The 26,797-nt window shown below is 42.0% G+C and overlaps 1 protein-coding gene across 1 annotated transcript; it reads left to right on the forward strand.

Annotated features, from left to right (window-relative positions):
• Window positions 1-347: 347 nt before the first annotated feature.
• On the forward strand, window positions 348-26,608 carry T265_15583 (hypothetical protein; the record flags this gene model as incomplete). The annotated part of the gene is made up of 16 exons (XM_009178678.1): window positions 348-614; window positions 655-813; window positions 861-1,082; window positions 1,909-2,100; window positions 4,185-4,288; window positions 4,686-4,872; window positions 6,558-6,725; window positions 7,799-7,963; window positions 9,563-9,778; window positions 10,377-10,555; window positions 15,453-15,528; window positions 18,373-18,639; window positions 20,346-20,567; window positions 22,390-22,730; window positions 25,157-25,278; window positions 26,572-26,608. Coding segments are annotated over 16 exons (2,910 nt in total), but the record flags the coding sequence as incomplete, so codon positions are not given.
• Window positions 26,609-26,797: the final 189 nt, after the last annotated feature.

Below are 26,797 nucleotides of genomic sequence, written 5' to 3' on the forward strand. Positions count from 1 at the left end.
AAACATCTTTGTAATTCTCAATGATTGTTGATTATATTCTCTCCATCAGTACGTATATTTTAATTTGTTTAGGTGGACAACCACTTTATTGTTGACGTCATTCATTACCCTGCATCGGTACAAAAAAGACTCAGAACCTGAATGTCCCTATGTCGGCTTTTTGCGGATTTTAGTCAGCAGATTTGGTATCTTGTGCAAGTGACGCGCATATTAGGTAGAGTCTATTAGGTCAGTCAGTACACCACAGATGGTTGTGTTTCCATGAGTGGCATGTTCAAGTTTTTCGTAAAAATGTTTGACAATTCTGTTAGCTTATGCAACTCTTCCCATCGCTCTGATCTATACAGCTTGATCAGTTACAGCGTCAGTTCTTTCAGAGGTCGGCTGAAGTTGATGACGAAAAATCCAAGGTTCAGCAACTAAGAGATCACATAAAGAATGTTAAACAAGAAACTGATAATATTTGTTCAATTTGTCAAATGCGAGGAAACGTTATTGACAGCGAAACGCATCAACTCAAAACAGCCGAACAAGAGAAGGACCGCCTACGGCAAGAAATTCGCCGAATCAGCAAACTCCGGGAGAATATTAGAGAGAAGACCAGCCACTTGGAGGTAACATTGACTAGAAATCGGTTCGAACTAGCTGCCACAGAATTTGGCTTTTCAGAAACGTAATGAACTACAAAAGGTTACGTCAATGCAGGGTGCAAACAACGAGGCATTGGGTGCATGGATCCAGAAGCTTGAAGCTAGAAACGATGATATGAAAAGTTTGCAGAAGTTTATAAAGGAGGATGATTCCAAACTGAAGGTAAGTGTCTTGCTATTTCTGTACCCGCAATATTATAAATCTATTAGGAGCTGAACCTGGAACTGGAACATTTGACGTCCAAGCGACTTGAAAAGAAAGCCAAATTGGATAATCTCTATACAAAATCAATAGAAAATCAAGTTGCTCTTAACAGATTTGGCCAAGAAATTTCAATGGCTTATGTCGAACGGGGACAAGTGCTTGCGCAATGGGAGAGTGTTGTTGCTCGTATGAGACAGCAGGATAGGGATATACGAAACCTCACTGAAGTAAGTTCAATATTCAGTAATGTCTATGACTATGTAGCCGCTTTAATATCTTGATGGAATTAAATTTTAAAATTGCCTCACCGTCTGCCAAGATAGTTGAATATAACAAGTCACTGGGTTCATAGACAGGTTATCCCTCAGAATTATGGCGTCAACAGATAACAATGATCAAAGTAGAAGAATAATACACTCGACAAAATCACCTTCATCTCCTTTTTGGATTTTCCCAATACTCCAGGATTTTATTTTGAGTGATGAGCAGTCGTCAAAAGCGATGTTTGTTAAACACATGTCATTCCGTAATACAACGTAAGTCTCAGCCAGTAAGGAGTTTTCATCGACCTCATCGTTGTGATCTAAGTTTGTATTCGACATCCGGAACAAACGTTTGGGTAAAACAAACCGCCAAAATTAGAATCGTTGGTCAGTTTAAGGCGAAAGGACAAGTAATCGTGGGAGATTAATGGAATGGATTATGTATTTGCTTGTTTGGAAAAGACGCAAGAGTGGTGTGGGGCAAAACGACAATGAACCTTTCCGGAACCCAGCTTAGAATGGATATTGTGTGCAGCATCTCGGCCTGCTGAGAACACCGCGAATGTCTCTATAGGTTTTCTCTCAACCCGGCCGATGCAAGCAGCCTCATATCAGGACCCTTCTAAATCTTTTTTAGTCTCCAAATATTTCGCGGGTTTCAAATAGAACGAACCGGTTCCAAAATGGAACAAAGCGGTTTCGCTTAATTTGAACATCTCGCACCAATATTTGCATTTGTCTTGTCGTAACTAAAGAAATCCAAAATTCTCCACTGCTACACTGCGTGCAGATGGTGAACGAATGTCGACTGAAGCTTACCGAAGCAGAGGAGTCGAATCAAGAAAAAGAAAGTTTCCTACAGGAGCAACAACAAAGTACGATTCAAGCTGAACGTTGTTCAGACGAACTTGCACGCACGATTGGAAAGACGCGGACAGAGCTTGCGGAAAGCGAAGAAAAAAGACAAAACTTTCTTAGCGAGGTGGGTTTCACCACATTTTCAGGACAAACTGATTATGTTAGCAACCAATTCTTTAAAGCATTTTTATAGCCCCCGGAAACCATACTAGTGGTTTCGAGTTTTACTCAGTGGGACCATGCTGAAAAAGTATTGATTAAGCTTCCATGATCTTGCTGTATGTATTATGCTTAGTCTACAGTGTTTTCCAACGCACGATTACCTCGGTCACCTTCGTCTACGTTTTTGGTTTTGGTGCCACCAAGCAAAATAAGCTGGTACATTTTGCATTGCAAACAACAAATAAAAATTTCACCTTAAACGCCACTTAGCGTTGCTCATGATATTACACGCTATTTATATGCTTGCTGGAAAAACTGGAACAACAACAGCTGGCAACCGGCTTCGTCCAACTTGTGGCTCATCAGTTAGGTGTATTCCCGAATTCTCGTCAAGCTTATTTTCTACATGAACACACATTGTACGCGTTCCACAAAATAGACACATTTGCTAACTTATTTGGTTTTAACGAGAGCATCAACTGAATCCCAGCTGGATTTTCCGTTCATGGGTCTCCATTAGAGTGGAGTTAGTTCGCCAATGACTTTTGTTGGTAGTTGTGTACATTTTAGTTTCAAGTAACACATAAGGTTGACGGAAACAAAGGGCAGAGCGTCTATCGGATGAGTCTGAAGAATGGATTGTTAAGGCGTTTTTAGTAGTGTTCCGTCATGAGAATTTAGTGCCACAGTTGGGATACCATACCAGCTGCAACATGAGACGGCCTTTGTTAAAGATTTATTTGAGTCTCTTTTTGAAACTATATTAGTCTGCAAATGAATGCATTTCGCCAGGTAGTGTTTTTTATAGTCGACACTTGATGTGGGTGGTTTTGTTCTCATTTTCAGTAAGGACGGTTGATGCGCTGGAACAATCAGCCTGCTGTTTGAAAAATAATACTGTGCATCTGTTTGACATAGCACTAAACATTCACAAGAGAAACCACTCATAAGATAGCTGAAAACTCTTCGACTGCGCACGACCGGTTTCGCCCCTAGTGGGGCTCATCAGGCAGGCACAGTCCGCGAATCCAACGTCAAAACCAAATTACTATGCAAATGAATATGATTTTCTAAATCTGACCAATTCGGGTTCAGTTAGAAAATAGAGTTGATAGAAAGTCGGGGACTGCGCCTACCTGATCGACCAAAAGAAGGGCGAAACCAGTCGCGGGCTGTCGAAAAGTTCTGACCAACCTTGTGAGTAGTTTCCTTTATGAAAATATACTGCGATATCTCGAATATCATATCAACTGAAGCATGTGCCTTTGTGCGGAACATTCGGTTGTAATACGTCATAAACGAGGGAGTCAGTTGAGTCTCCTGTGAATAATCCAGCTGATGTGCAAATAATTGTGTTTGTCGATTCTTAAACTTGTTGATATGTTATGCGACTTGCTATAGGAGTACTGCAAGGCCGATATTTCTAGTCAGTATGGTCGTTGGTTTGTTCGCTAGGCTGGGCAATTTGATTGCAAACGTTTCACCACCAATCGAGCTGACATCCTCAGTGTGTTGTTAAGGAGCGTAGCGGTGCATATTGATGGGTTGGTGGTTGTGCCTTGTCGAAGTGTTCGTGCTTCATCATCTTTTAGCAAGACCTGGGTTCAGAATAAGAAGGGAATATCCCGAATATAACAAAATCTCATTGTGAAGAGTTCTTGAACGAGCAGCTGTTGTGGCGATATACCATTTGACACATGAGGTCGACATTAACGACGGAATCAGCTAAATCCCACATGAATGCTTCTCTTGTGATATTCTTCACAAACTTACTTTGTAACTGAGTGTATTTTTTCCATAGATGCGTACAATTTAGTGTACAAGAAGAACACAAGGTTGACGGAAACTCAGGCAATACATCTGTCAGATGAGCCGAAATAAGGCCGAGACCAGTAGTGGGATATTGGATGATTTCAAGCAAACTTTTAAGTAGTATCTCTTCGGGAATGCGTATGTTGTGACAGAGTTCTTTCACTTCTACTTATTTTCCTGCATCGTCGCCAAGGTAGAGTTTAATTCAGTGTCGTTTGCTCTTTCCTCCACTAGCTTGAAGCCTTCAAACGGACAGTTGATAGATTGGCAAGTGATCTGGAGTCTACCAGGATAAATATTAGCCAGTTGAAAAAGGAGAAAGCCAGAAAAACGGAAAAGTGAGTTAGATCAGAATAATTTTCGAATATTGAGTGCTACAAACTGGAAAAGTGCTGCTTGAGCCTGAACCAACTAACAAAGGGTTCGAACTTTGTTACTTATGGAGTTAGGTCATTTCAACAGGGAACGCGAAACCTCTAGCAGATTGGAGAATCGGTCGGGCAGATTGCAAGGGTTTGCGTGTGAGCACACTACCATGGTTAGCTGATCTAATGATAGGAATCTGTTGATTTTAGTCATATGTTTGATGCGCCTGTAAGTGGTGATGTTGTATGTTTCGTTTATTTTCTTCTGTTTTTCTTTCAATTAGGCCCAGTTCAAGTTATTTTAAGTTCCGTAACTGCTCCTGTTCATTCAACTGTCTCAATTTTTGTGTTCTTATCATGTGTTACATAGTCTACAGCAACTACAGGTCACCTTAGGAGCTCTAGAAGAAAAACTTGCCTACGTTGTGGACAGCAAGCGCAGCGCAGAACAGTTAGCCGATGAGGCGGATGCAAGTCTGACAGCTGCGGAAGCAAGTCATGAGCAGATGACACGGATTCTAGACAAACTGCGTAGTGATCGCTTCAAAGCAACTCAGGTAAGTGAAAAAGCCTCTCAGAAGTTTGATATTCCTTAATTATTTCTATGAGCTGAACTGCAGGCATCCCTACCTAGGTAAAACGTTTCAAACATGAACGATCAACGCTGGTTTGCCACCGTATGTGACTAACCCTGGAAGCGAAATAGTCGGTCTCACAAAGGACAGAGGAAACAGATTTCGACTGTTACTGGTGCTCAGTCACTCTTAAATGTTTGTCCGATTAGCCAAGGTTTGACAGACACACTTGATTGAGTTGCGGGCTTCGTAAGCTAGTCACGCTATTGGTTGATGTTTATAAGACCCCAGCAAACAGATAATGCTGACTGACCGTCATTTGGTCTGATACCGTGCCTTCAGCACGGTAACACTACGTTCACTGTCAGGCCTTTTTGAGTTGGCTGGTCTTGGTTAAATAAAAAACTGCGGCCTTCCATCAAGGCGTGTAATGTAGTTTACTCTTCAGGTTTTACAGCTGCGAGAAGTTTGGGCCTGGAAATCAGTTGAACTTTTTTCGTTCTTTACCACAAGCTTTCTGTTGCCTAGTGGCCTCTGCTTTGTAGGTGACATTGTATTCCATACAGCAGTTTCTGCAGGTGCGCTCAGTTTGATCACCTAAGCTGATGGGGTCTTTAGAGTTCACCATGTGTCTGCTGATTTTGTTGTGAATTTTAAGCACTGTATGTACGTTGAATTCTGCTAACACCACACGAATTAACCCACCAAGAGGGATCTGAGAGAACGGTGGATAAGATAGTGCATGTTTCTGATTTGCCATTGTTTACGACTGATAGAAAGCCTTCCCAACAAAAAATAATGAGTAGTTGTGCTGCTTCAACATACCCTTGATATTATTACCGCCGAAAGCTTTGAAAGCCCTAACTAGATATATCCATTTAGTTCTGTTTACCAGTTCATTTAAACGTTTAATTCATACTTAAAAAAAGACGGAATATGATCCACATACTACCCAGAAAGTCTGCTTAAGATACAGAGTCAGAAAAATCTTATTCGTAAGCTCTAACAAGACCATTCAGTAAGCTGAGGAAATGGTTCTCGTTTTCAAATTCACACACAAAGCCTTCACATCTAAAAGGAGTGTTCAGGGATTTTAGTACGTGACTAGACAGACTGACCGAGCCTCTCTTTGGTCGTTTCTATATATGTAATGGCTTCGTACTTGACTCTAATGATTTCACCGCTCAGCTTACGTTCTGGTAAGGTCCCATTAGCTAAGTCATTCAGAAGTCCAAGGACCTTGCCTTCACAAAATGTCCTGCCAAGGATGACCGTGAGACTCTCCTTAACTGCCCATAGGATATGAATGGATACCTCTTTTTGACGACCTACAGCATTTATATTAGATGCAGCCGGTTAATTTCTCTGAAAAGTGTTGATGCTCTTAAACCTAAATCCGGAGTAATTTTTCAAAGAGCTGCTTGGATTTTTCGGGTAACCGCCTGAAGTCTCAGTATCGGTCGCTGGTTGTTGAAGCGGAGTCTTTTCTGAAGCAGTGGTACAACGGATTTGTTTACATGTGGCCTATACTCAACTGTAAATAGATGTTTTTGAGACTTGTAGTACGTGAATCGAAATGTTCCAAGACAATGAAATTTCTTTTCAAATGCATCCCAAGCACTACTTATAATCCCCCATTTTCACTACACTAGCCTTTCTGAATGCAGATTTTGTACAACTTTTCCCTCCCTAAGAACTACGAAAATCTTTCCGGGGAATCCAAGAGATTAAACCAACAACTCCAAGGAGCGAATGCAATCCTAAGAATAGCGAAGTCAAATCTGGCCGATTTGGACAGGAAACTGATGGCGCAGCATGAAGTAATGTATAAACAGGTTAGTTGAACCTCTAAAGGGGTTCTTTTATTTGCAAGTGCGATTCCTATTAGTAGCATTACTGCGCTCAGCACCATTGCCTTCGCAGCCATTCTTGAAAGAATCACGCTTTGGACCCCATGAACGTCCGCAAAGCGTCTGCTGCTGAAATATTATGTATTATTATTTACTATATGATATTTATATAACGTGTAAAATATATATGTTGTACTATTACAGTCAGTTCCGTCAAGATCGTAGGAGAATCATTCATGTACTGACTTTCTTCACATTGAGCTGAAAGGCATATGATTCTACAATCGCATGTGATTGCTCCAGCCAAGCTATTTTGTCAAAAGTTATCCATACCGGTCTATAGACCGGATAGAAAAACCCATTATGAACTCAGCAAACAGTGATATTAACTTGAACGTCAGTAGCAGAACCAAGACATTACATGTCATATTTATCCATTTTGGGCATTTTACCTCAGGAACTTCACACCGTTGACGTTACACACTTTAAACTGAAACCAAATTAAAACTAAAAGTAACGGATAAACTAGACCTGCTGCTTTGATGCATTACACCTAAGAGTACTGATTACGTGATCTGTAAAAATTAAATATATGCCCGTTTAGAATTATTTCTGCTCATTACTGTTCATAACTCACTCGCTTTACGTCAAGGACTGAAAATAGGAAACCCGATATTGTGTGAACACTTAAACACTTTCCTGACTTACGTTCTGATAGCATGTCTTCACAATTGTTGATCTCCCAACTCCCTTCTCATTTTCCTCAATTTAAACTTGTCACGCAGCTCAATCTGCACTGGTTATGAAGAAATCAAAATTTTCGTCAGTTTTGACCTTACAGACAAGAAATACGGCAACCCTGATCGTGATTATTTGTTTCTATCATTACATTAATGACCTTATTTGCTGATAAAGTTTATTTTACTGTGGGGCGATCCAGATAAGCGCACTAGCTAGAAATAACTAACCGCTTGGTGCACCTATCGTTGGAATGTTGCAAAAGTACTCGCACACAAAATATTTGACAAAACTTGTAAAATTTCGCTTTCCGAACAAAGGACTTCAAAATTCAACAACTGGATCGGCGTATAGCCCGCATGCTTGGTGAACAGATTGAGGACAGCTCTGAGCTACTTCAGGACCAAGTTCGCACTCTCGAGGCGCAACTGGACGAGAGAACCAATACTGTTAGTTACTTGAGCGGTGAACTGGCAAATATACGGGTGAGTGAAATGTACTGTTTTCATCATATCTGTATCAATCAGTGATTCGTTGTCATTGTAACAGGTGGGAAGGTGATTGTAAAGTGTGTTATTCCCTCAGGAGATTTTCCTCCTACGAGTACAGCCATTCTACGCCAAAGGACGAAGAAGCACAACACAGCTGTTGGTTCCATTAGAAATCATCAACACTGAATATACCCCACGATTCTCCAGCATCCGGATTTGTAGCTGAAGCCCATTTCGCTGAGTTACGCGTACATCACATTGCCGAACAGCTTCCCGTAACGAAAGATTCATTCTTCACCTACTGATCGGGAGGTCGTGGGTTCGAATCTATCTGGCTGTTAGTGAGACATACCCTAATGACGATTCTCAATAAAAATGAAAAAAATGTTCGGCTTCTGTCGGCTTTTAAGTTAGACTGACTTCACTTACAGCACGTAAGCTTCACTTGATTTTTCCAAATCTCCCCAACGAGCAAGATACTGCTTACCCTACCTTTATAATCACGCTTGAACGAGCTCTGAGGCAACAATACTTTTACTAGTGAGTGTACATGGATATTTTCACATCATTTCCGCCCATGCATTCACTCAAGAAGACAGCCTGCGGTCACAAAGTTCACGTAAAACGACATCGACCGTCAATTTCCATACGAATTGCAGTTTAACTACTGAATAAATCCACAGCATATAAGTTTATGAGAAATATGAAATGCCAGGGTGAGCTTTGTCGTAGACGCTATTTTAAGCACCTGTACAAGGTTGGTCAGTCGTTTAGAGGAAACAAAGATTCGCCTTCTTCTCATTGACTTCTTTTCGAGGATTGCTTTTTGAAGGTCTCATTCTCGTTTTCGAAATAAACTTACACCTCCATTAGGTTGGATCACGCGAGCGATGTTGTCTTTGACCCTAAAGTGGAAAGCGATGCCTAATCTAATGCAAAATATTTCGCAGAGCAAAATAAAGTGCGCATGAGATTACGAGCAAAACGATCGTTACATGCAACTATTCTGGCTTAACCGCGGGTATAACTCAAAATAAAACGCAGCTGTCTAAATGAAAAAAACTGAGCTAGTTAAAACAAGGATACGTTTAAAAGACAGTGATATACATGTACGTAGCTACTGATAAGTTTTATCTCAAAGTATCTGGTGTAATATGACGGAGTAAGAAAAGCAGGTGCCTCTTGATTACATCCAAAGAAATTCAATGACAATGCATCAACTACTTTTATCTTGCTTCCGTAGTTCATTAATGTAATGTAAATTCTTCTAACTGATTTCGTAGGGGCTAGGCACCTTCAAGTTTCTACAGATGGACCTGGTAGTGAACCGCTGAATCGTATTATTTTATTCATTCACGTCATTTTGTCACTAGCAATGGAGTTAATACTTGTAAGCGGAGAACAGTGAGTGTGCCAATTAGATAAAACACACTTCACGCAGAGGTTGGCATTTGTAAGCACAAATAGACTGTTTCTCCCCAATTGGAAATGTGTTCTTTCAAGTACTATATTTTGAACCAACCGTAACCTTTGGTGCACTTTTGGTAACAACTAAAAGACTACAGCATGCCATTGCATTTCCTTTCAATGCAGCGGGAAGTACACCGAAGAAAACGAGAGGTGCAAGATTTATCAGAGATGAGAACTGTGAATGAAACCAAGTTACAACACGATGACTTGGAAGTGGCCGCTGCCATCAAACACAAGAACAAGCTGACCACTGTCATACAGAGACTGACAGTTGACCTGAATTTGGCGCGACTAGAAGTGAGACGCTTGTTGAAAAACTACGAGAAAAGCTCTGGTAAGGTATGCACCGGTTGATAATCCATCCATCATTGTAACAAACTATTTGATGTATTTTAGGACTAATCCCTGTAATTGATATTACCCGACGGCTAATCCCTCTACGTGTATCTGGTAGCACATATTCCGAAATTCAGCGTGAGCTTTTATTTTAGTGTGCCATTTGGAAATTGATCTCACTAATTTCTAGAATAACTTGGAAGCGCAGTACTTTAGAGTGGTCATCATCTAAGGCCAACCCTAGGATGAAGATATTTGATTTATTTTTGACTGCAGAGGGAAAGTTCGGTATCCTGATGGTTGTTCTGCTATTCGCACGTGTAAGATAACGGATAACAGCCACGCTCACTTCGTTTGGTTATATACTTCGTTTGCCGTATACCTGTACGATAATCTTGAAACAATTTGTCCCAATTAATTCCCCTACGATTAGACAGTATTTACCATGCGCTCTTAGCACCTTCAAACAACGCAGAAACAACTCGGTCCAAGGCGCAATCAAACCAGAAGTCTTCTCCTTATCCGATATTAATGTACGCATCGTCAAACGCTTAATCTGTGGCGTTTTTTTTCTTAATCTGGGCCGTTATTTTCTGAAAAGGTTTTCTGCCTGGAAGCAGCTCGAGAAGAATTAGATTGTGCCATCAAGCAACATCTGGAACAGTTATCGCTACGCAACAAGATGCTCACCAATGAAACAAGAATGGCTTCTGAAGACAACAGTAAACTGAAAATGGAAATCCAATCCCGAAAATCTCACGTGGAAATACTGATAAAGAGGTCTGTTGAATGGGTTAATAAAATACTTTCTATTTTTGAGAAGTATCTTTTAAAGATTTCAAAGTGTCTCCCCAACGGGGCTATTTTCTTTTGGAGAGGTCGTCCGTAATTATACTATCGCCTTCTTTCCACAGTCTGTTAAGAAAATTTAGATTTTAACCTTTCCCAACAGCTTCCTTGAGAATGGTGTGTAAATACCCGGTTTATGCTAACTTAATTTGGTCGAAATCCAAACTGTCCTTGCATACCTTTCATTCATACATACTAGTGCCCGTTCAACATTAACCAGCCTTCGACATCTAGGTCCTGAAAACCTGTGAGAACCATTCTATTGGATAAGCTGTCACAAAGATGCATTGTTGCATAACAAGAAAAATAATGCTGATTATCAAAAACTGCAGGAATGTTCATCTCCTATACGTTGTTCATCCCATCCCAAAGCTGTGATCGGTATTTAAACTGCAAAGAGTCTCAATGGATAGTGTTACGTGAGCATCCAAGACCCTATTTCATGGTGTGAGGTCAATTGTTGTAAGAATGGATCAGCATGTGAGTCTAATCAATGTGTCGGCTGAAATAGTAGGAAGCCGTTTGGGACGGCGGTCAATTGAAGCAATAGCTTGGAGCACTTTCATTGTGAGGAGTGATTCAACCATTTTGAATGTCAGGAACTTTTCTTCATTCCCTTCTGGAAAGTGGGTATCTTAGAGAAGATGTTACACTGGATAAGAATTCTTTCAATTCAAAACACTTCCATTAGGGGATTTTTTTACAAGGAGGGTAGTGTATCAGAAACTTCGATTAAACCGAAGATAGTGAATCTTAATGAACTCCCTACAGAGATTTTCAACAATATTCCATCGAAGGACGCTGAGTGAATCCTAGTACCCTTTCTTCCCGAAGAATCACCATCTATCCAAAAAAAACACTTAAACCCCGGTTTGTAAACTTTAACATTGGGTAAATATGCCGTTTCTGCCCTGGTGTTCATCAGCATCGTCATCCATGGCGCAGAACCGTTATCTGGATGATGAATGTCAATGGCAGGCCATTTGCTGAGTCCAACAGATGAGTCATCGCGCCACTTTGCTCCTTAAAGGCAGCTTCCCTGGATCAATCAAGCGGATCCACTGGAGTTATCTTCGACGGTCTTTGGCATCTCAGTCCTCTTTCATCTCCTAAGTTGTCCGTGTCCATTGGGCTTCATCGTTAGCGGCCAAGCGAAGTTTGACGTGACCCCTCATACTTCATCGGGCTGAATTGTTCCCGACCAGCAGGAACATTTCTCTAATTTTCAGATAGCACCACTGTGCTAACTACTATGGAGGGCTTGATCGGATATGGTAGCACCACGCTACAGGAGAAACTCCTGGCAACTTTCAGGCTTTCCATGACCTCATTCCTGTACTAATTGACTTCTGACGATGGAGCAGTTGGAAGAGAGTCCAGACTATGGTTCTGATAATCTCGTCAGTCAGTCTGTTGGTTGCCAGGCCTGTTGTCCATTCGTTGGATGGTCGTGGAAAACGAAGAAAGAATCGACTCCGGACGAGTGAATGGTTAGTCTCCATACAAATGCTCCAAAATGAGCGGCACTCGGTTATTGATCGACGTCAGAGAAAACCGTCGGCGATATTATCCATTTAGGTTCGTGGATGGCATGCTGCTGGAGGGCGCCGTGTGACCAGATGACTCCGGTTATTTTGAAAGTTAGTGCTGCGTAAATCAGCCTGCGGTCAGCAATTGCTCACCACTGTCGGTACGTGCCGAGCCCAAGACTTGTCAACTACCCAATCTGGTCTCAGATTTCTCAGTTTTGTCCACTCGCACATTCAAAACTCCGGCAGCCAGAATGCAATGTGAGCTTTTAGCCCTGGCATTCTGGGCGTCATGAAACTTGTCTTTGATGGCGTCAGAGCTACAGTCAGTTGAGGCAGACACGTTAAACTGACAGCGACCGCCTGTGAAACTACTATTCGGAAGTTGCTAGATGAAAATCATACAGACGACTATGGACGGGATTCGAGTCAAGCAAGGATTCCTTCACCTGGTAACTTCGCACAACGCTGAACCTCGTATATCCTGGTGCCCAGCCGGATTCGAATGGACAGTGGTCTTGCAGATACAGTAACTTGGACGGCATTCTGTGCAGTAACTTAGGCTTGTATCTTAAATTCGTTCTTCCCATACACAGCATGCATCAATGTGAAGCAAGTTTAGTGTCAAAACAAGAGCAGCTCGTTTTTTCGCTTGCTTCTGAATGTGCGCATTGATGTATACCGGGCTTCAAGGATTGAAGATTGATTTCGAAATACCTGAGGCTGTCGGCACCGGCTAACGAGCAGATTTTGCGGTCAAGAAGGACACAGGACGAATTGGGTCATCAGTCTTAACTGATGTACCCATAAGGAAGAAGTTAATATTGGTGTCAGGGAAGGGGAAAGAAAAGTCTAAAGAGAAGGACGAAGGGGGGAAGGTAACAGCAGTAGCTTCTTTTGGTCTACCCACCTTGCTGTATGCCGAAAGAACTTTTAAAACACAAGTTTTAGTGGTGGGAATCTTGCTTTTACGTAGACCGGGATACTGCCAGACCACCCAAACTTAATGAAGGACGGGTGGGACCTTCAGTAAGAGCCTCTGGCTCAGAAGCAGTGCCGTTTGGCAGGAAATGCCAGCTCACTGTAGTTTTGTGGAACAGTCCGACACACGTGCTTCGACTCCAACCTGGAGTACCAGGAGATTGTGCTGTTCAACCATCTAACCCTTAACCAACCTGGTATGAGTGGCTGTGTGAGTGCCGCAATGATGCCACCATTATAGCTCAACACGTGACGGAGGCACACAAATCGTCATACCGTGGCTTAGTCTCTTTGTGACGATTTTCAAATCATAAAATACAGGCCCTGTTTGGCATATCAGTTGACTGCTGTGGATGGACTGAATAGCTCTGTAACAGTTTGGTGATTTAGTTGTCTTGTCAGCAGTGGTAGCCTGGGAACCCTTGATAATCAAGTCTTGTGGAGTAGCATGTACATGCAACCTACAGTTAGGATATATGAAGTTCAGATCAGTTAGGAGATTATTCAACTCAAGCAAATCCGTCAAAGCTAAAAAATCATAATTCAGAATTCACCTGCTTCCTGTCTCCAATTGCGGGCACGCAAAAGCAATTTATATCATACATCAAGTTCGACAAAATCACAGTGTATTCTCCTCGGAACATAACAACTACCGGAATGAATAACTTGGAATGATCACAATAATCTTCTGCCCCACGATAAAAGGTCATTTCAGGCACTTTTTTAAGGTAGTTAACTGTGCTGTCTAGGTAAATCGAACCAACACTAGCTCCTCTTCGCTGAATGTAGTCATGACAAGAGGACAGTGCATCTCTTTGAAACATGTGAATAGCTTTGGATGCACCCTTGAATTTTACCGATTAATGTTGAGTGGATCAATCTGCTGCCTGAAGCCAACCAAAGCTGCATGATGGTTCACAATTTTAAAACCAACCCAGTCGACTGTGATATTTACCCGGGAATCTGTATCACAACTAAAAAATGCTTCTCCTCGCTGAGAGATGAATAACCATGTTTTTTTTTCGTTAAACTCCATTCACGGTGTCTCGACTTGTCATTTGGTTCATATGTAGTTTAGGTAATTTGACAAATGTTGGGCTTCGTGAGCCTCTATAGTGACGTTTCTTGACTTATCAACCTACCAGTTTGATATTCTCATGGAAAGAGAAAGTTTGCTATTAAACACATTTTTGTTTCCGCGACGTGGTGAAGCAAAATAAAGACTGGAATACATGGGTGCCACTATGCATGCAGAAAACTTCGTCATTTTCGTATCGCTTTCCTTCCTCCAGCAGGTTCTGGCAGTCAAATAGCATTTCGTATGCTGTCAAAATCAGCTTTCGCTTGATGATACATGAGCATCCGTCGTTACTATGGTCCCTTAAGTATGGACGGTGAGCCACTTTAAAAAGGAAATGACGGATGTGACTGATACGTAAAAGACGCTGTGGTCTGCATTGGAGGTTATAGTAGCTATATCTGAAAGTGAGGTGTAACAAAGCATGAGGCTGAACAGTCGCCGGGAACCGTAAAACTGCATCACCCTTCATGAGAATGATTGAGCACTGAAGGGTGCTGGCTTCTAATAACCGAAGGCTATAGATTCGATTTATTTTCAAAACGAATGAACAGTGTATTCCTCACAAGCCTCAGCCCTTAACAAGAATGAAATATGGGGTGCTTTTGACCACGGAGTGGAAGGCAAAAAGCGACCGTACCATCTGTACGCAGACACGGAGTTGTAAACCTCACCTCTCCAAATGATCCATTTGGAGTGAATTGCAAACAATCATTTAGTGTCAGTGAAATCGTTTGTAAGAGCCATCATTCGGCTGTTAAAGTACCGACAGAAGCACCAATTCATTCGAATTCTAACAATAAAGTTCAAATAGCCTAGCAGGCGGAGAAAAACCTCATGCATTGTGTAAAGCGCTGCATTTGCACATTTTTTGTAGTGTTCCCAACATAAGTTTCCTTGATACTTGGATGTTACAGGACGTTCACTAAGTTAGAACTACGCTAGGACGTCTGAATGTGGTCAAAGCCCATTGATTTAATTGGGACAGGTTCGCTGGCTAAAGGCACTCTAGATTTATCTCATTCGGTAAAGCCTGGTAGGTAGTTTTGAACGTAAAACTGGTAGTTTGAATAAACTCATTCAGATGCCGGGCGGAATATTTCCTCTTGTAACTCTTTTCATGCATTTTTCTAATTCTGTAATCCTTCATATATGAGCAGTCTCAGCGACACAGTTCCATTCAAGCGATTCTTCAGTAAATGTTCTTTCATTCGCTTCTCTTTGCTGTCGTTCTTTTTAGGTATGAAATACTAACCGCGCTGATGGCACCACCAGAGGGAGAGGAGGAACGAAGTCAGACCTATTATGTAATCAAAGTGAGTCCAACGAAGTTTGATAGTTAAAAAATGGTTCATTTTCGGGGGTGAGCGCACAGTCGGCGTTCTCGTTCTTTGTAGTAATAACCTCGGTCCCTTTCGTATAAAAAAACTATCGCCAATAAGGAACTACTCCAGTTCCCAAAACTGTCTCCCATCGAACTGGATAGGAACATTGCTCGAAGGGCCGAAGTAAGATGGAAACAAAGGAGACAGCATTACTGAAGCATAACCTTCGGCAAAACTTTTTGGCAGTTGTTCTTCTCTGGCTTTCATTATTCCAGAGCCTACATTACATGCACCTTCAGTGTGAAAGTAGGATTATCCTTCCCTCTGTTTTAAATAACAATCAACTGTACATTTGTGTGCTTGGATGTGACGATAGAGTACCACTGAGCTCGCTTCTGCTGGTGACCCTTGTTTGCTCGTGTTGGCTTCTCGGAACGCATTCTTGTTCGTCTTCAGCCACTGGAACTGGTCTTGACAATTTGACAACTTCCATTTGCCCTTATGGCAAGTAGACACATAACCACTCATCTGTAGCGCCACTGACGCACATTCATTTTGAACTAATTCACTGAAAACTCATTGTGTGCAATCGTATTTGCAATGGATTTGGCTTGAATATTATGATAGCAACAATAATTTCGTAAGCGCTGACGCTTCAAACAGTCTGAATGCAGTCGCTTCAGCTGTTTACCATATACCAGCAAACCACAGAGTAACGTCAGGGACTGGGTTTGCACACTTTGGATTTCCGCAAAAAGCAGGGGCTTCTGCGATACAGAGGCTTGACATCCACTTCTGGTTGTTCATCGAAATGTTTAGACACATTCGCAAGTTGCGTTACCTTTTGGTATCATTGGTTTCGATGTTGCCTACCTCTCAAAGTGAGAGGCGGAGTACAAGCCGAGTTGCGTGACAGTGTAGAGGTGTTTGCTCACAACTGAAACTTGTGGGGCGAGGAACGGATTTCGCGCTTTAGAGAAATGTTCTGGATTACTCGGTTCATTAATTCGCGATAGAGTTGCCACGATACGCACAACCAATGAAGCAGTTATTCGACAACCTTTAATAAATCCAAGCTTTCCTTTGGTGAGGAAACAGAACACAGAAAAGAGGAACCGATTAGGGCTACTCTGATCAGAAAACGTCAGATGAAAATTATTGAAGGTAAGGAAAAGGGAACCAAAGAATGCCCGGAGAGAGTGGCAAACCGATTTCAACTAGCTACAAGGTGCTCGCACAGTACGTGGTAACGCAAGTGGTCAAAAGCGCGCGTTAAACTTTGTCAAAATTGGTTCGACATATTAGGGGCAAGATTTCATGAGATTGTGGGTGCATGTCGAATACACAAGGTAGACGCAGAAAACAGTTGATTCTAGCAAGGGGGTCGAGAGAAAGAAGGTGAAGGTAGTATCAGGAAGCAAGTGTACTGCGTGATACATACCGAAATTTCTACGTCGAAAAAGAGCAGAGAAAAATCAACATAGATGACTGACCATCACACCGTTTCGCCCTACATGTATTTCGGATGTTTTCCCATGCACTGATGCACACTGCATTTCAACAGAAATTTCTAAAGACCCTCCAGTTTCCGATAGCACTTAAGTATTGTGACAAGAGATCTGTGTAGTTCGAATTGTTGACACAGTTTATACTGACAGATGGTTATTAAACACTCACCTCTCGAAGTGTAGTTGGCTCTTCTCTGGAAATTTAAAACTCCATGTGTCAGTTGAAGTTGGATCAAATGATACTTATTTGAAACCTTAAGAACAAATAGCACTTTATCCAACGTAGGTGCAGGCCGTTCGAACTTCAAAGCTCAAGCGTTACTGTGCCCGATCAGGACCCATGGGATGAGCAAAGCTGATGATACCAAACACAAGAAGCAGACTGACTTGACTGTGCACTGCGATATACAATGTTGTTCAATCTGGAACATAACTGCCTAGTCACAAGGTTAGATCATTCGATGAAACAAGGTCAGATCTAACCTGGTCCATAATCTGACCGTAGCATAACCCTCATCGATGATAAAATGCGTCAAACGGCACCCTGTCCGTCTTGAAAAATGAAGGTGGAGTGGTGAAGGGATCATAGGGAAATGATACCACCACTTCCTACGCTACCATTTGGTCTTTTAACTATCAGTGGAAACCAGATATTTTTATAGAAATAAGTCGATAGCAGTCAAAATCTTTCAGTGTTTCTGAAGCAGCGGTGTTGTAATACTGTGGCTGCTGCCCACAATGATGATGAGAAATTTTTTATTAGCATTAAGGCTTCGCCTTAGCAGACGTCTTTGGCTCAATCTATGTGCTTGTAGAATTATGGACACGATTAGCAGTAGAGTTCTTTATGCGAATTTACCCTAAACTCTTACATCTGGCGCTCTAATTCTTGATCACCAACCTCATGGCTTTTTCTGGAATCCAAGGGTTCGTTGCAGACGCAAGATTAATTGTTTCTGCCCACTGGTATATCAGTTTATCAGTGACGCTTGTGATTTAGGATAATTAGGAATGGTCGCATAAATGTCCTACCCATGCGATCTTGTAAACAAGTCGTGGACTGTCGAAGAGTTTTCAGCAACCTTGTGAGTAGTATCCTTCATGAAAAAAGTCTCATATAGGAAAGACAACCATGTGTACGAGTGAACTACTTCATACCACAGTGAGTTCCTCACCGTTCTGTTGTGTATTTTACCGATCCTATATACTTCGTTTTCTCATTCACTTCAGTCACATTTGAGTTTATAAGGCTAGTTCAAATTCGAATTCAGAAATTCGGAAACTAACTTAATCCGATAAGCCTGATTCTGTCGTTCATTTTACTTAGGCAGCACAAGATAAGGAAGCGTTGCAGCGCAAGGGCGATCAACTCGACGCGGAAACGAGGCAAGCTGAGCAAGAACTGATTGCACTAGAAAACACACTGGCACTAATGAATGGATGTAACACGCTGTTGCGTCACAGTTATGCAAAGTTGCCAGACGATGCGGAGGAACTGACACAGATGAAGGAGCTCAAAGAAGAGCTACGAATTCTTTCCATCAAGCAGCGATACGACCAAGTCCGTTTGGACGAACTACAGGAGACAGAGAAAGTAAGTCCTGCATTAAGTTTTTTGGATCTTCCTATGAAACGTCTTATTACTTCCTAAATGTTACCACAAAACCGTTGATCTCTGTAAATCAAACAATGTTTTATTGTTGCCAGCCATTTGATTTCCGGTGTAAAAAGAGATCGAGTGCTGAGAGTGAGTAGACTGACGAGCGCATAAACTGCTTACCTTCATCCAATGGAAGGAGGATGTCAACACATTAGATAGATTTCCACGGTCTAAAGATCAGCTAATTGCTATTGTTGTTATTATCGAGTGCTCGTGCAAAGTCCACGATCGTTTCCATCCAGCAGCCATTCCAAAAGATAATCAAGTCAGTCAAGATTCTGCCCATCAGCTCGCAAGTGATATTTAAATGTCGCCGTTTTCATTTAAGCAGGAATAATCACCATCGACCGGACCAGTGACGATAGAACTGAAGGTTGAATTGGCCAGGAGTGGTTGATAGAGGATGGATCATTTCGTGCTCACGGGCGGTCACTGTACTGTATTAAGGAACAGGCTAAAGTATCTAGTGGGAATCTGATGGTCATAAAATGTGTGGGACCAAATCCGTATGGTTTCCAAGCTTGGTCGATTCGTCATCAAGATGTGTGAAAGAGATCTGTCTTTGCCATATATTTTTGGTAGACTGACGCGAGTGTGAATTCTACGGGTCTCACATTCCAGTACAACTAATCAAAGATTGTCCGGCAGTTTTCGAGCTACCTGACTGGGGAGTCTTGATAGGCGGGCCAGTCGGTCGCTACAACCAGAACAGTCGTTCGAGCCACCGCTCTAAAACCAATTACATCGATCAGACGCGAGCTCCACCTCACCTGTTCCGAAGTGATCATTCAGGTGTGTTCCGATGAGGTAGTTATCCCTCATGTCAGAAGTCCGAATTTTAAATCCCACGACGGTTAAGATTATGCTACATGGGTTTATGTTTAATGTTCCGCAGGTAAAAATGAGGGGCGCAATACCGGACGATGAGACACAACTGGTAATAGGAACGGGAAAAACGCCCGGGTTCTGAACACTAGCTTCATGTGGGTGTAGCAGTCACCCATTAGACCAAGTGTGACAATACCTATCACACTTACAACCCTAGACGACAACATGTACACTACATCTTCCCACCCATTTTTTGTTTACGCGGCTACCACCCGCGTCACATCGGGCTCACCAATTGTCAGTGCTCTGGTTGTAACGTAATTAGGTTAATTATCAGAAGGTGACAAGCGCTAACAGATGTCTGTTTTATCAGGATGCTGATGATTACAATAGTTATGTGGACTTGATAAAAATGGATACAATGCGAAAGGTTCGTAAGCCTGGCGCTGACGCAAGTGGTAGCCCCGTAAACAAAAATGGATGGGAAGCTGTTGTTGTCGGCTAAGGTTGCAAGTGGACAGAAATTGTCACGTGGTCTGAGTGTTTGTGACGCGTGATCTAGTGAGTGACCGCTACAAGGTTAGGGCTGCCAAAACCATCTGAACACAGGTCTGATTTTAGTGGCCCGGTTGACATAACCCCTACCCTACATTGTTGTTAACACGAGACAACCGGAATCTTCGTTCAAGTTATTCGGGATGTGTTTTCTTTTGACTTCAAAGTCGTATTGTTTAAAACACCTTCTTGGTTCATTTTTAACATACTTCGCGAAAACGTACAGTCCTGTTTATTTGAAATTCCTCCCGTTTCAGGCAAAACTTGAATGCAAATCGAATCTGGAAGCCGAATTGGAGCTTTACAAAAAACAAAACCAACAACTCACTGCAGAATTGGATGGGAAGTCGCGCGACATTGACAATCAAAACACTCGATACAACCGTTCACTTAAAAAAATGCAAAAGCTGCAAAGTAGCATTACAAAGAAGCAGATTCTCGATGCGGAGCAACACGAAGCTCTCCTGAGGGATATCAAGGTATTTCTGTTGATAGTTTGTTACTGCTGATCTACAAATTAAAAATCCATCTTCTGAATTAACACCTCCCCCTTCAAATAATGCACACGCCTGTCAAAACATCATCGCATTTAAGATACTACGGTAACTGCGTGGCAGCACAAAACAGAACATCGTACCGTCAAACTGGACTACTCCAAATTCATTAACTGCTGACCTGGAGAATGCTCAAAGCCATTATCAGTGCTCTGAAGGGAATTTCTGAACTGCTTCCTTTTCAAGTTGGAATAGACGAGTAAAACCAGTACCCTCATAGAAAAAAGTGTCTCTGAGGCAAAGTATACCAACTGAAGGGCCCAGAAATGTGACAACAGTGTCCTGCTTGTTGCCACGTCCCCAGTTTAGGTAACATGGGATACGAGACACCATGACCAACAGCTAATTGATAACTGAGAGGTCTAATGGATGGATAACCGGCAGGGTCCACAAAATATCCATACCTGTGATGGTATATGACACAACTGCTTACTCAGCTTGCCCTGCAGCTGACACTCATCTTGTGAATATGCACCAATTTGGTTCAAGCCTCTACGTGAAGCTCTGTAATCTCTCATTTCGCCACACGAGAAATTAACCATCGTCCAACTCTTGCCTCGAAGCATTGGTTCTTCGACAGCGATTATCCTGGAGATAATTCTTCAATAAGGTTTTACTCAGCAAAAACATGATACCTTCACAGGCAGTTTATGGAGCTGTGGAGCATTTGGGAATCACTATATTCATCGCCGGCTCCATGCCATATTAGGGGTGATACAGTAGTTTTAATTTCTGTTGCATTTCGATAATTTTACCAGTGGTCGTCTAACTGATTCGACAACTTGAGCTTTGAACAACAAAGTCGATCAGTTCGGCCTTTGGCATGCATTCCGTCTACTGAAGGCAGTCATATTTGTACTTGCAAACCTCACATTTTTGCATTAACGTATAAACTCAAGAGAGGAAACGAAGTCGTTCTGAGGCTACAAATGACACGCTTCAGGTTATCTCATGTATTCCTTCATGACTTTGAACTACCCACTCATCCGATGTTTCTTATAATTCTCCCGTTAGAGCAGCAAAGCTCCAATAAGATAACAAGGGACACATTCTATTCATGGATCAAAAGTACCCTTCGAGTTCTCCAGAATATTTTATTTCAGTTGCTGTGTACTGAAAACGATGCACAGTACGTAACTAATTGAGCTTAAGTTAATGTGCTAAGTAATATATTTCCTGAATAGTGTCAGCAAACTGTTCGAAGCCATCAACCTTTAATGTGTATTAACGCTTGGCCTAATGATCCAGATGATCTAATACTGAAAAAGAAGTGATACAGAATTAAAATACATTAAAATTGACAGAATGAGCAACATCAATCAATCATTTGCCAAGCCACAAAGCAGATCTGTAAAGCATTTCTTACACAACAAAGGAGGTATTGGGAGTGTCACATTAAGGACCAAGTGCCTACGGCAACGATTGTTGCTTTATGTCTAACACAAAAAATTTGGCTCTTACAACTGCGCCCAATTAAGTGCAATAAGGAGACCCGTCAACAAAAAAAACCAGAGTCAAAGAAACCCCATACACACCGTCTGAATTCGGTAACAAACAAACAAGTAGTGTCTTACTTGTCTCAAAATGAAATGTTTATTGGTATAAATCGATACCTTTGCGCGAATCCAGTCCTTTGTTGGCATGAGGTTGTCCAGCAGTGCAATGTTCAACTTAGATTTTTCATCATTTTGTTCAATATCACTAGAAATTAAGAATCCGTGTGCATTTTTTTTATCACTTTTGTTAGGTGAGAATGCTCAAGGAACTTGCCGATAGAATGATACAGGAGTTGCTCGCAAGAACAAGAGCGAATGCACAAATGAATGACCAGGCCCAAACTTTACTGTCTGCCTCTGGATTGCGCTTCAGTACACTCGGTGAACGTCGTGTCAGCCGCGCATCGATGAACTCAAACAGCAGTTCAGCAAGAAGTCCAACCAGCAGCCTCAGTACATCAGCCGGATCGGGAACGACTTCGCCGTGCCCTTCTCAGCAGGAATGTCGTGCATCTTCTGCCAGGAGCGTGGAGAACGCGGCCACACCCTCTGATTTAAGCGAAGCTTATGTCAGCCAAAAGCCCATGAAGGAGTAAGAATGGCACGAGCTGCACAGACAATACGTCTAAACTGAGCGCACGGGTGTATAACTGAAACCTCTCACATACCCTTGTGTAGTTTTTTGTGTTTAGTCTCGCCTGTACTTTTGCGATCGATCATTTGCACTGCTCATTGTCCTCTACAGGTATAAGGACTCTGAGACAGAACCCATCAGTTGTTACACATTGGTTGACATAGCATGGTCACGCTTTAATGGCGTAGATGCATTCATGGTGTAATTTTCCCTCCAGATTTCCCCGTCATCCGTAGCTGTCCAGCTCTATTTCCAAGGGCGTCGACTGCAGTAGCTAGAACCACAACACGCGTACATGGTTCACAAGTGTTGCTGGTGGCGACGATAATTACGATGATACTGATAAAGATTAGTGGTCTACAAATAGTCAAAACTAAAAGTCCCACGGCACAAACCAGTAACCGATGTTTACACATACACCTGTTATTGCCATGTTAACCCGACAACACATCAAACATATAGCTGTAGGACGTTTGAGTATGTAGACGAAAAGCTACAGATTGTGTGGATTCATTCTACGGAAGATGTGTTTTGAGAAAGATGGCACGATGTTGTATTTGCCAGGCTTTTTCCTGGCAAGAGTAGACGTAACCAGGGGTAAAGTGGACAAGTAATAATCATTTCCAATGCATCTTGAACGTGAGATCAATCAGCCCCAAGAATTCTAGTTAATTCGGATCAAAAATAACTTCAAAATGTAAACATAACCCATTTAGGTAACTCATGAATATTAAGTCTGGGAAGATGTTGAGAATGACACCACCTAAACTCCGAGGTGCCATCAGACCCGAGATAATGTTGTCCATGAAACATCTCCCGTGAAAACCTACGGAAAAAAGTATAGCACGCATCCAAGGAGTGGAACTCAACCTCGCCATGCACTCCCAACAGTCATCCCTGACGCAAAAGTAGTGTTCAACTGCCCTGCCGTAGTTTGCTGATTCGAACCTGCTTGATGATCCATGCTATACACACCTGATGATCTCTAGTGAAGATAGAAAGCTGTGGAATACTTCTCAGCAAGGATCAACGCTTCTCTTCAGTCAGAAACTGCAAAGCACAACTAAGTTTTCCCCTACTTTCACTGAAAACAAGTATTGCAAAAACAAAGACAGCTTGCGAGAATATTAATCAGTGCGATGTATATTACGTCTTTCAATGAGGATTTAAGCAGCCGATGGATTGGCGAATCTTCTATCATTTGAAATAAATCACACTGGCATAGCATAGCTCTATGTGTATACGACGTCTCAAAAAGCCATTTGGTCGGTATGTTGCAAAAGCTTCATTATGGCAAAAGTGCTTTGAAATGTTTTGTCAAAGCGAGATAAAGTAGGACCGTACTTGAGACCAAAGGTTCCTGCTCAGAGTTTCCAGCTGGTCACAGATTAAGTCAGTCAACCGTAAATCCAGAGGCAACCAAACTCGATGAACGTTTCAGTCACTGATATTAGTAACGTCAGTTATTATATGCTGAACAGCGTGAAAAGTTTCCACTTTCTCGGATGAACGACATGTTTCGTGCCATTATAACCTAATAATTCCCACGCTTCTTATAATCCTAAGCAAAATGGAGAAAGTTTAAAATGAAATTTCTTGTCAGTAAAACACAGCTTTAAGTCATAGTATCAGCCTTACTCGAGATCTCTGTAATAAAAGACATTTTTTATAGTCATTTCCTTTGATGAAACTTGCAGGTTGAATTTTGTGGTCCGCCTCAGTCTCCAAATCAAGGGGGGATATTTCTCGGTTCAGTTTCTGACACTGTCATACAATGTGTAACCTTTCGTCTAAGGTCTCGCTTTCAAAATCGCAAACGATCCAAATTTGGATCCAGAGCGGTCTTTCCAACATGCAAGATTTGCAACATTGACAGAGTGCACCCTGCATAGGAAAGCGACTAAAAAGCAACGGCAACGGAAAATAGCCGGACTGGGGGGGTCTGATTACCGACACGCTTAACACCGACAGCCACTGCTCACTCACTCTGAGGATACCAGTTTTTTCGGAATTCTTTTAACTGTAATTTTCTCAGCGGCCGCTAAACGGTTATACAGTGCGATTTCACCGAAGTGTATACATCTCCAAACACTCGACCAGACAGAACGGACAATAACCAGGCTTCTTGGTAATCGTTTTCCCATCCCCTACATAAGTCGAATATTGACCACCTCTCTGTTTGCAATAGTAGTCAACAATGGTTCCTGACTTGCTCTCCCATTACAAAGGTATTACCCACAAAATGACTTCAAAGGGGATCAATTCATCCGGTGCTTCCCTTTTCCAAATAGTTTTCGTCAAATGTGTTATCTCGACTTTATGATAGTGGAGCACGAAGGCTCTGATGCAACATACTGACATACCATATCCTACTTTCTTTGAAGGCCGAAAACTGTTCGGTCGGTGAATCTTGGTCAGCAAGCGGTATTCCCCGGTGAGGCCCGCTCGAAGTCCGGAAGTCAGTCTAGCAGGAGTGCAACCAGCGGGAAAAGTGGCTCCAGTACAGGTGAGTGGCCTTTCTTTAATATTTGAGATCATTCGAAGGGTTTTACTTGGACTCTAATAGTTACCCTTGTCGTTACGTCAACTAATGGTAGCAGTTAAAAATGCAAAGCTGCGAAGCTGTATACCCACAAACAGCTCCGATTCTGTTTTACCCGGAAACAAAACTATATCGAACACGACCATGCTAAATGATAGGGTCATGCTACCTGTCCGAGAAGCGACCACTTCTTAGACCCTACAGAACTTGCTGGGCTCTCGAATGGAAGCTGTGATAAGTACTGACGCAGTTATAGCTTGGATAACGTACTGAATTATCATACCTCTCAGTGGAACGCCGTGTAGCTAATCGTTGTCAGCACTTGAAAGATAACATGACAAGGCCAATTAGATATAGGAATGACTGAACGGGAACAGGGAATAAATTGAATCCACTGAAATCTATTCTAACTGCTGTCCTGAACTGAAAGTTTCCTGAACTGGCATATTTGCGCCGGCAGAGTACATACGATGTGCACAGACCTAACTTTCAATTCCTAAATAGGTGGTACGCCTACCGTTTCAAGCGGTCGTTTGGGGACATTGTGAAAAAAGAAAACCACATATATGAAACAACTAGGGCAACAAATACTCTGAGACAGAGAACATCCGGGCCACTCAGATGAGGTATCACGTTTTCTAAGGATGGAGTTACATCTTCTGCGGTGAAATACGTGTTGCAAGGAAAGGTCAATGAGGTTTAGCACTTTGGGGAACAATATGATGAAGTCAATGCGATTAACATATGACCGACAGTTCACACCATACACTTCATCCTAGCATAATGCATCCATAAACTGCGCGCGTCATGCAACGATGACTGTTTCAGCATAGTCCACTGGAGAAACCACCGGTATGTCGCTGTTGAAAACACCTGGAGTATTGTTACAAATTGGATTTACTGTACCATATGTGTGCTAGACTGCTGAAGAGCCCAATATAACCATACGGCAAGGAAAAAAATTGATGTTCGTATCACTGGTAGTCCGTCGAAAATTGCATCTATGTAATAAACCGTTGTTAGCGTATTTCTAGGACGCTTACACGGAGTGGCTCTATAGGGATTTGCACTCCAGACATATTATGCATTATTTTTCGATTTTCCTCCCAATAAAAACTACAATCCCACCGACCTTGAAGGTCCAAATGTAGTGCGATGTAGGACTTGCAATAGAAAGATTTTGTGCATGGTGTTATGCTTAGTTTCGAACGCTGGCCTGCATAGCATTTCAACAATGTCTCAAAATTTGCCTTCCAGAACGCACCACTCAAGAAATGTGAAAGCAATGGAATGAGCACCACTCACGTAGTTTCGTTTCCAAATATCACACGAATAAAGCCAACATTTTAAACCAGCATTTTCTTGATTTTTTATGGGTTAGGGGCAAGGAATCAGCGTGGAGTACGAGTTATATCTATTGTCGATAACACAGAAGCTACATGACTGATTTTTCATGTACCTCGAACACTCTTCAGCCAGCTTG

The sequence above is a fragment of the Opisthorchis viverrini genome (assembly GCF_000715545.1).
Source record: "Opisthorchis viverrini unplaced genomic scaffold opera_v5_617, whole genome shotgun sequence".
NCBI classification, from domain to species: Eukaryota; Metazoa; Platyhelminthes; class Trematoda; order Opisthorchiida; family Opisthorchiidae; genus Opisthorchis; species Opisthorchis viverrini.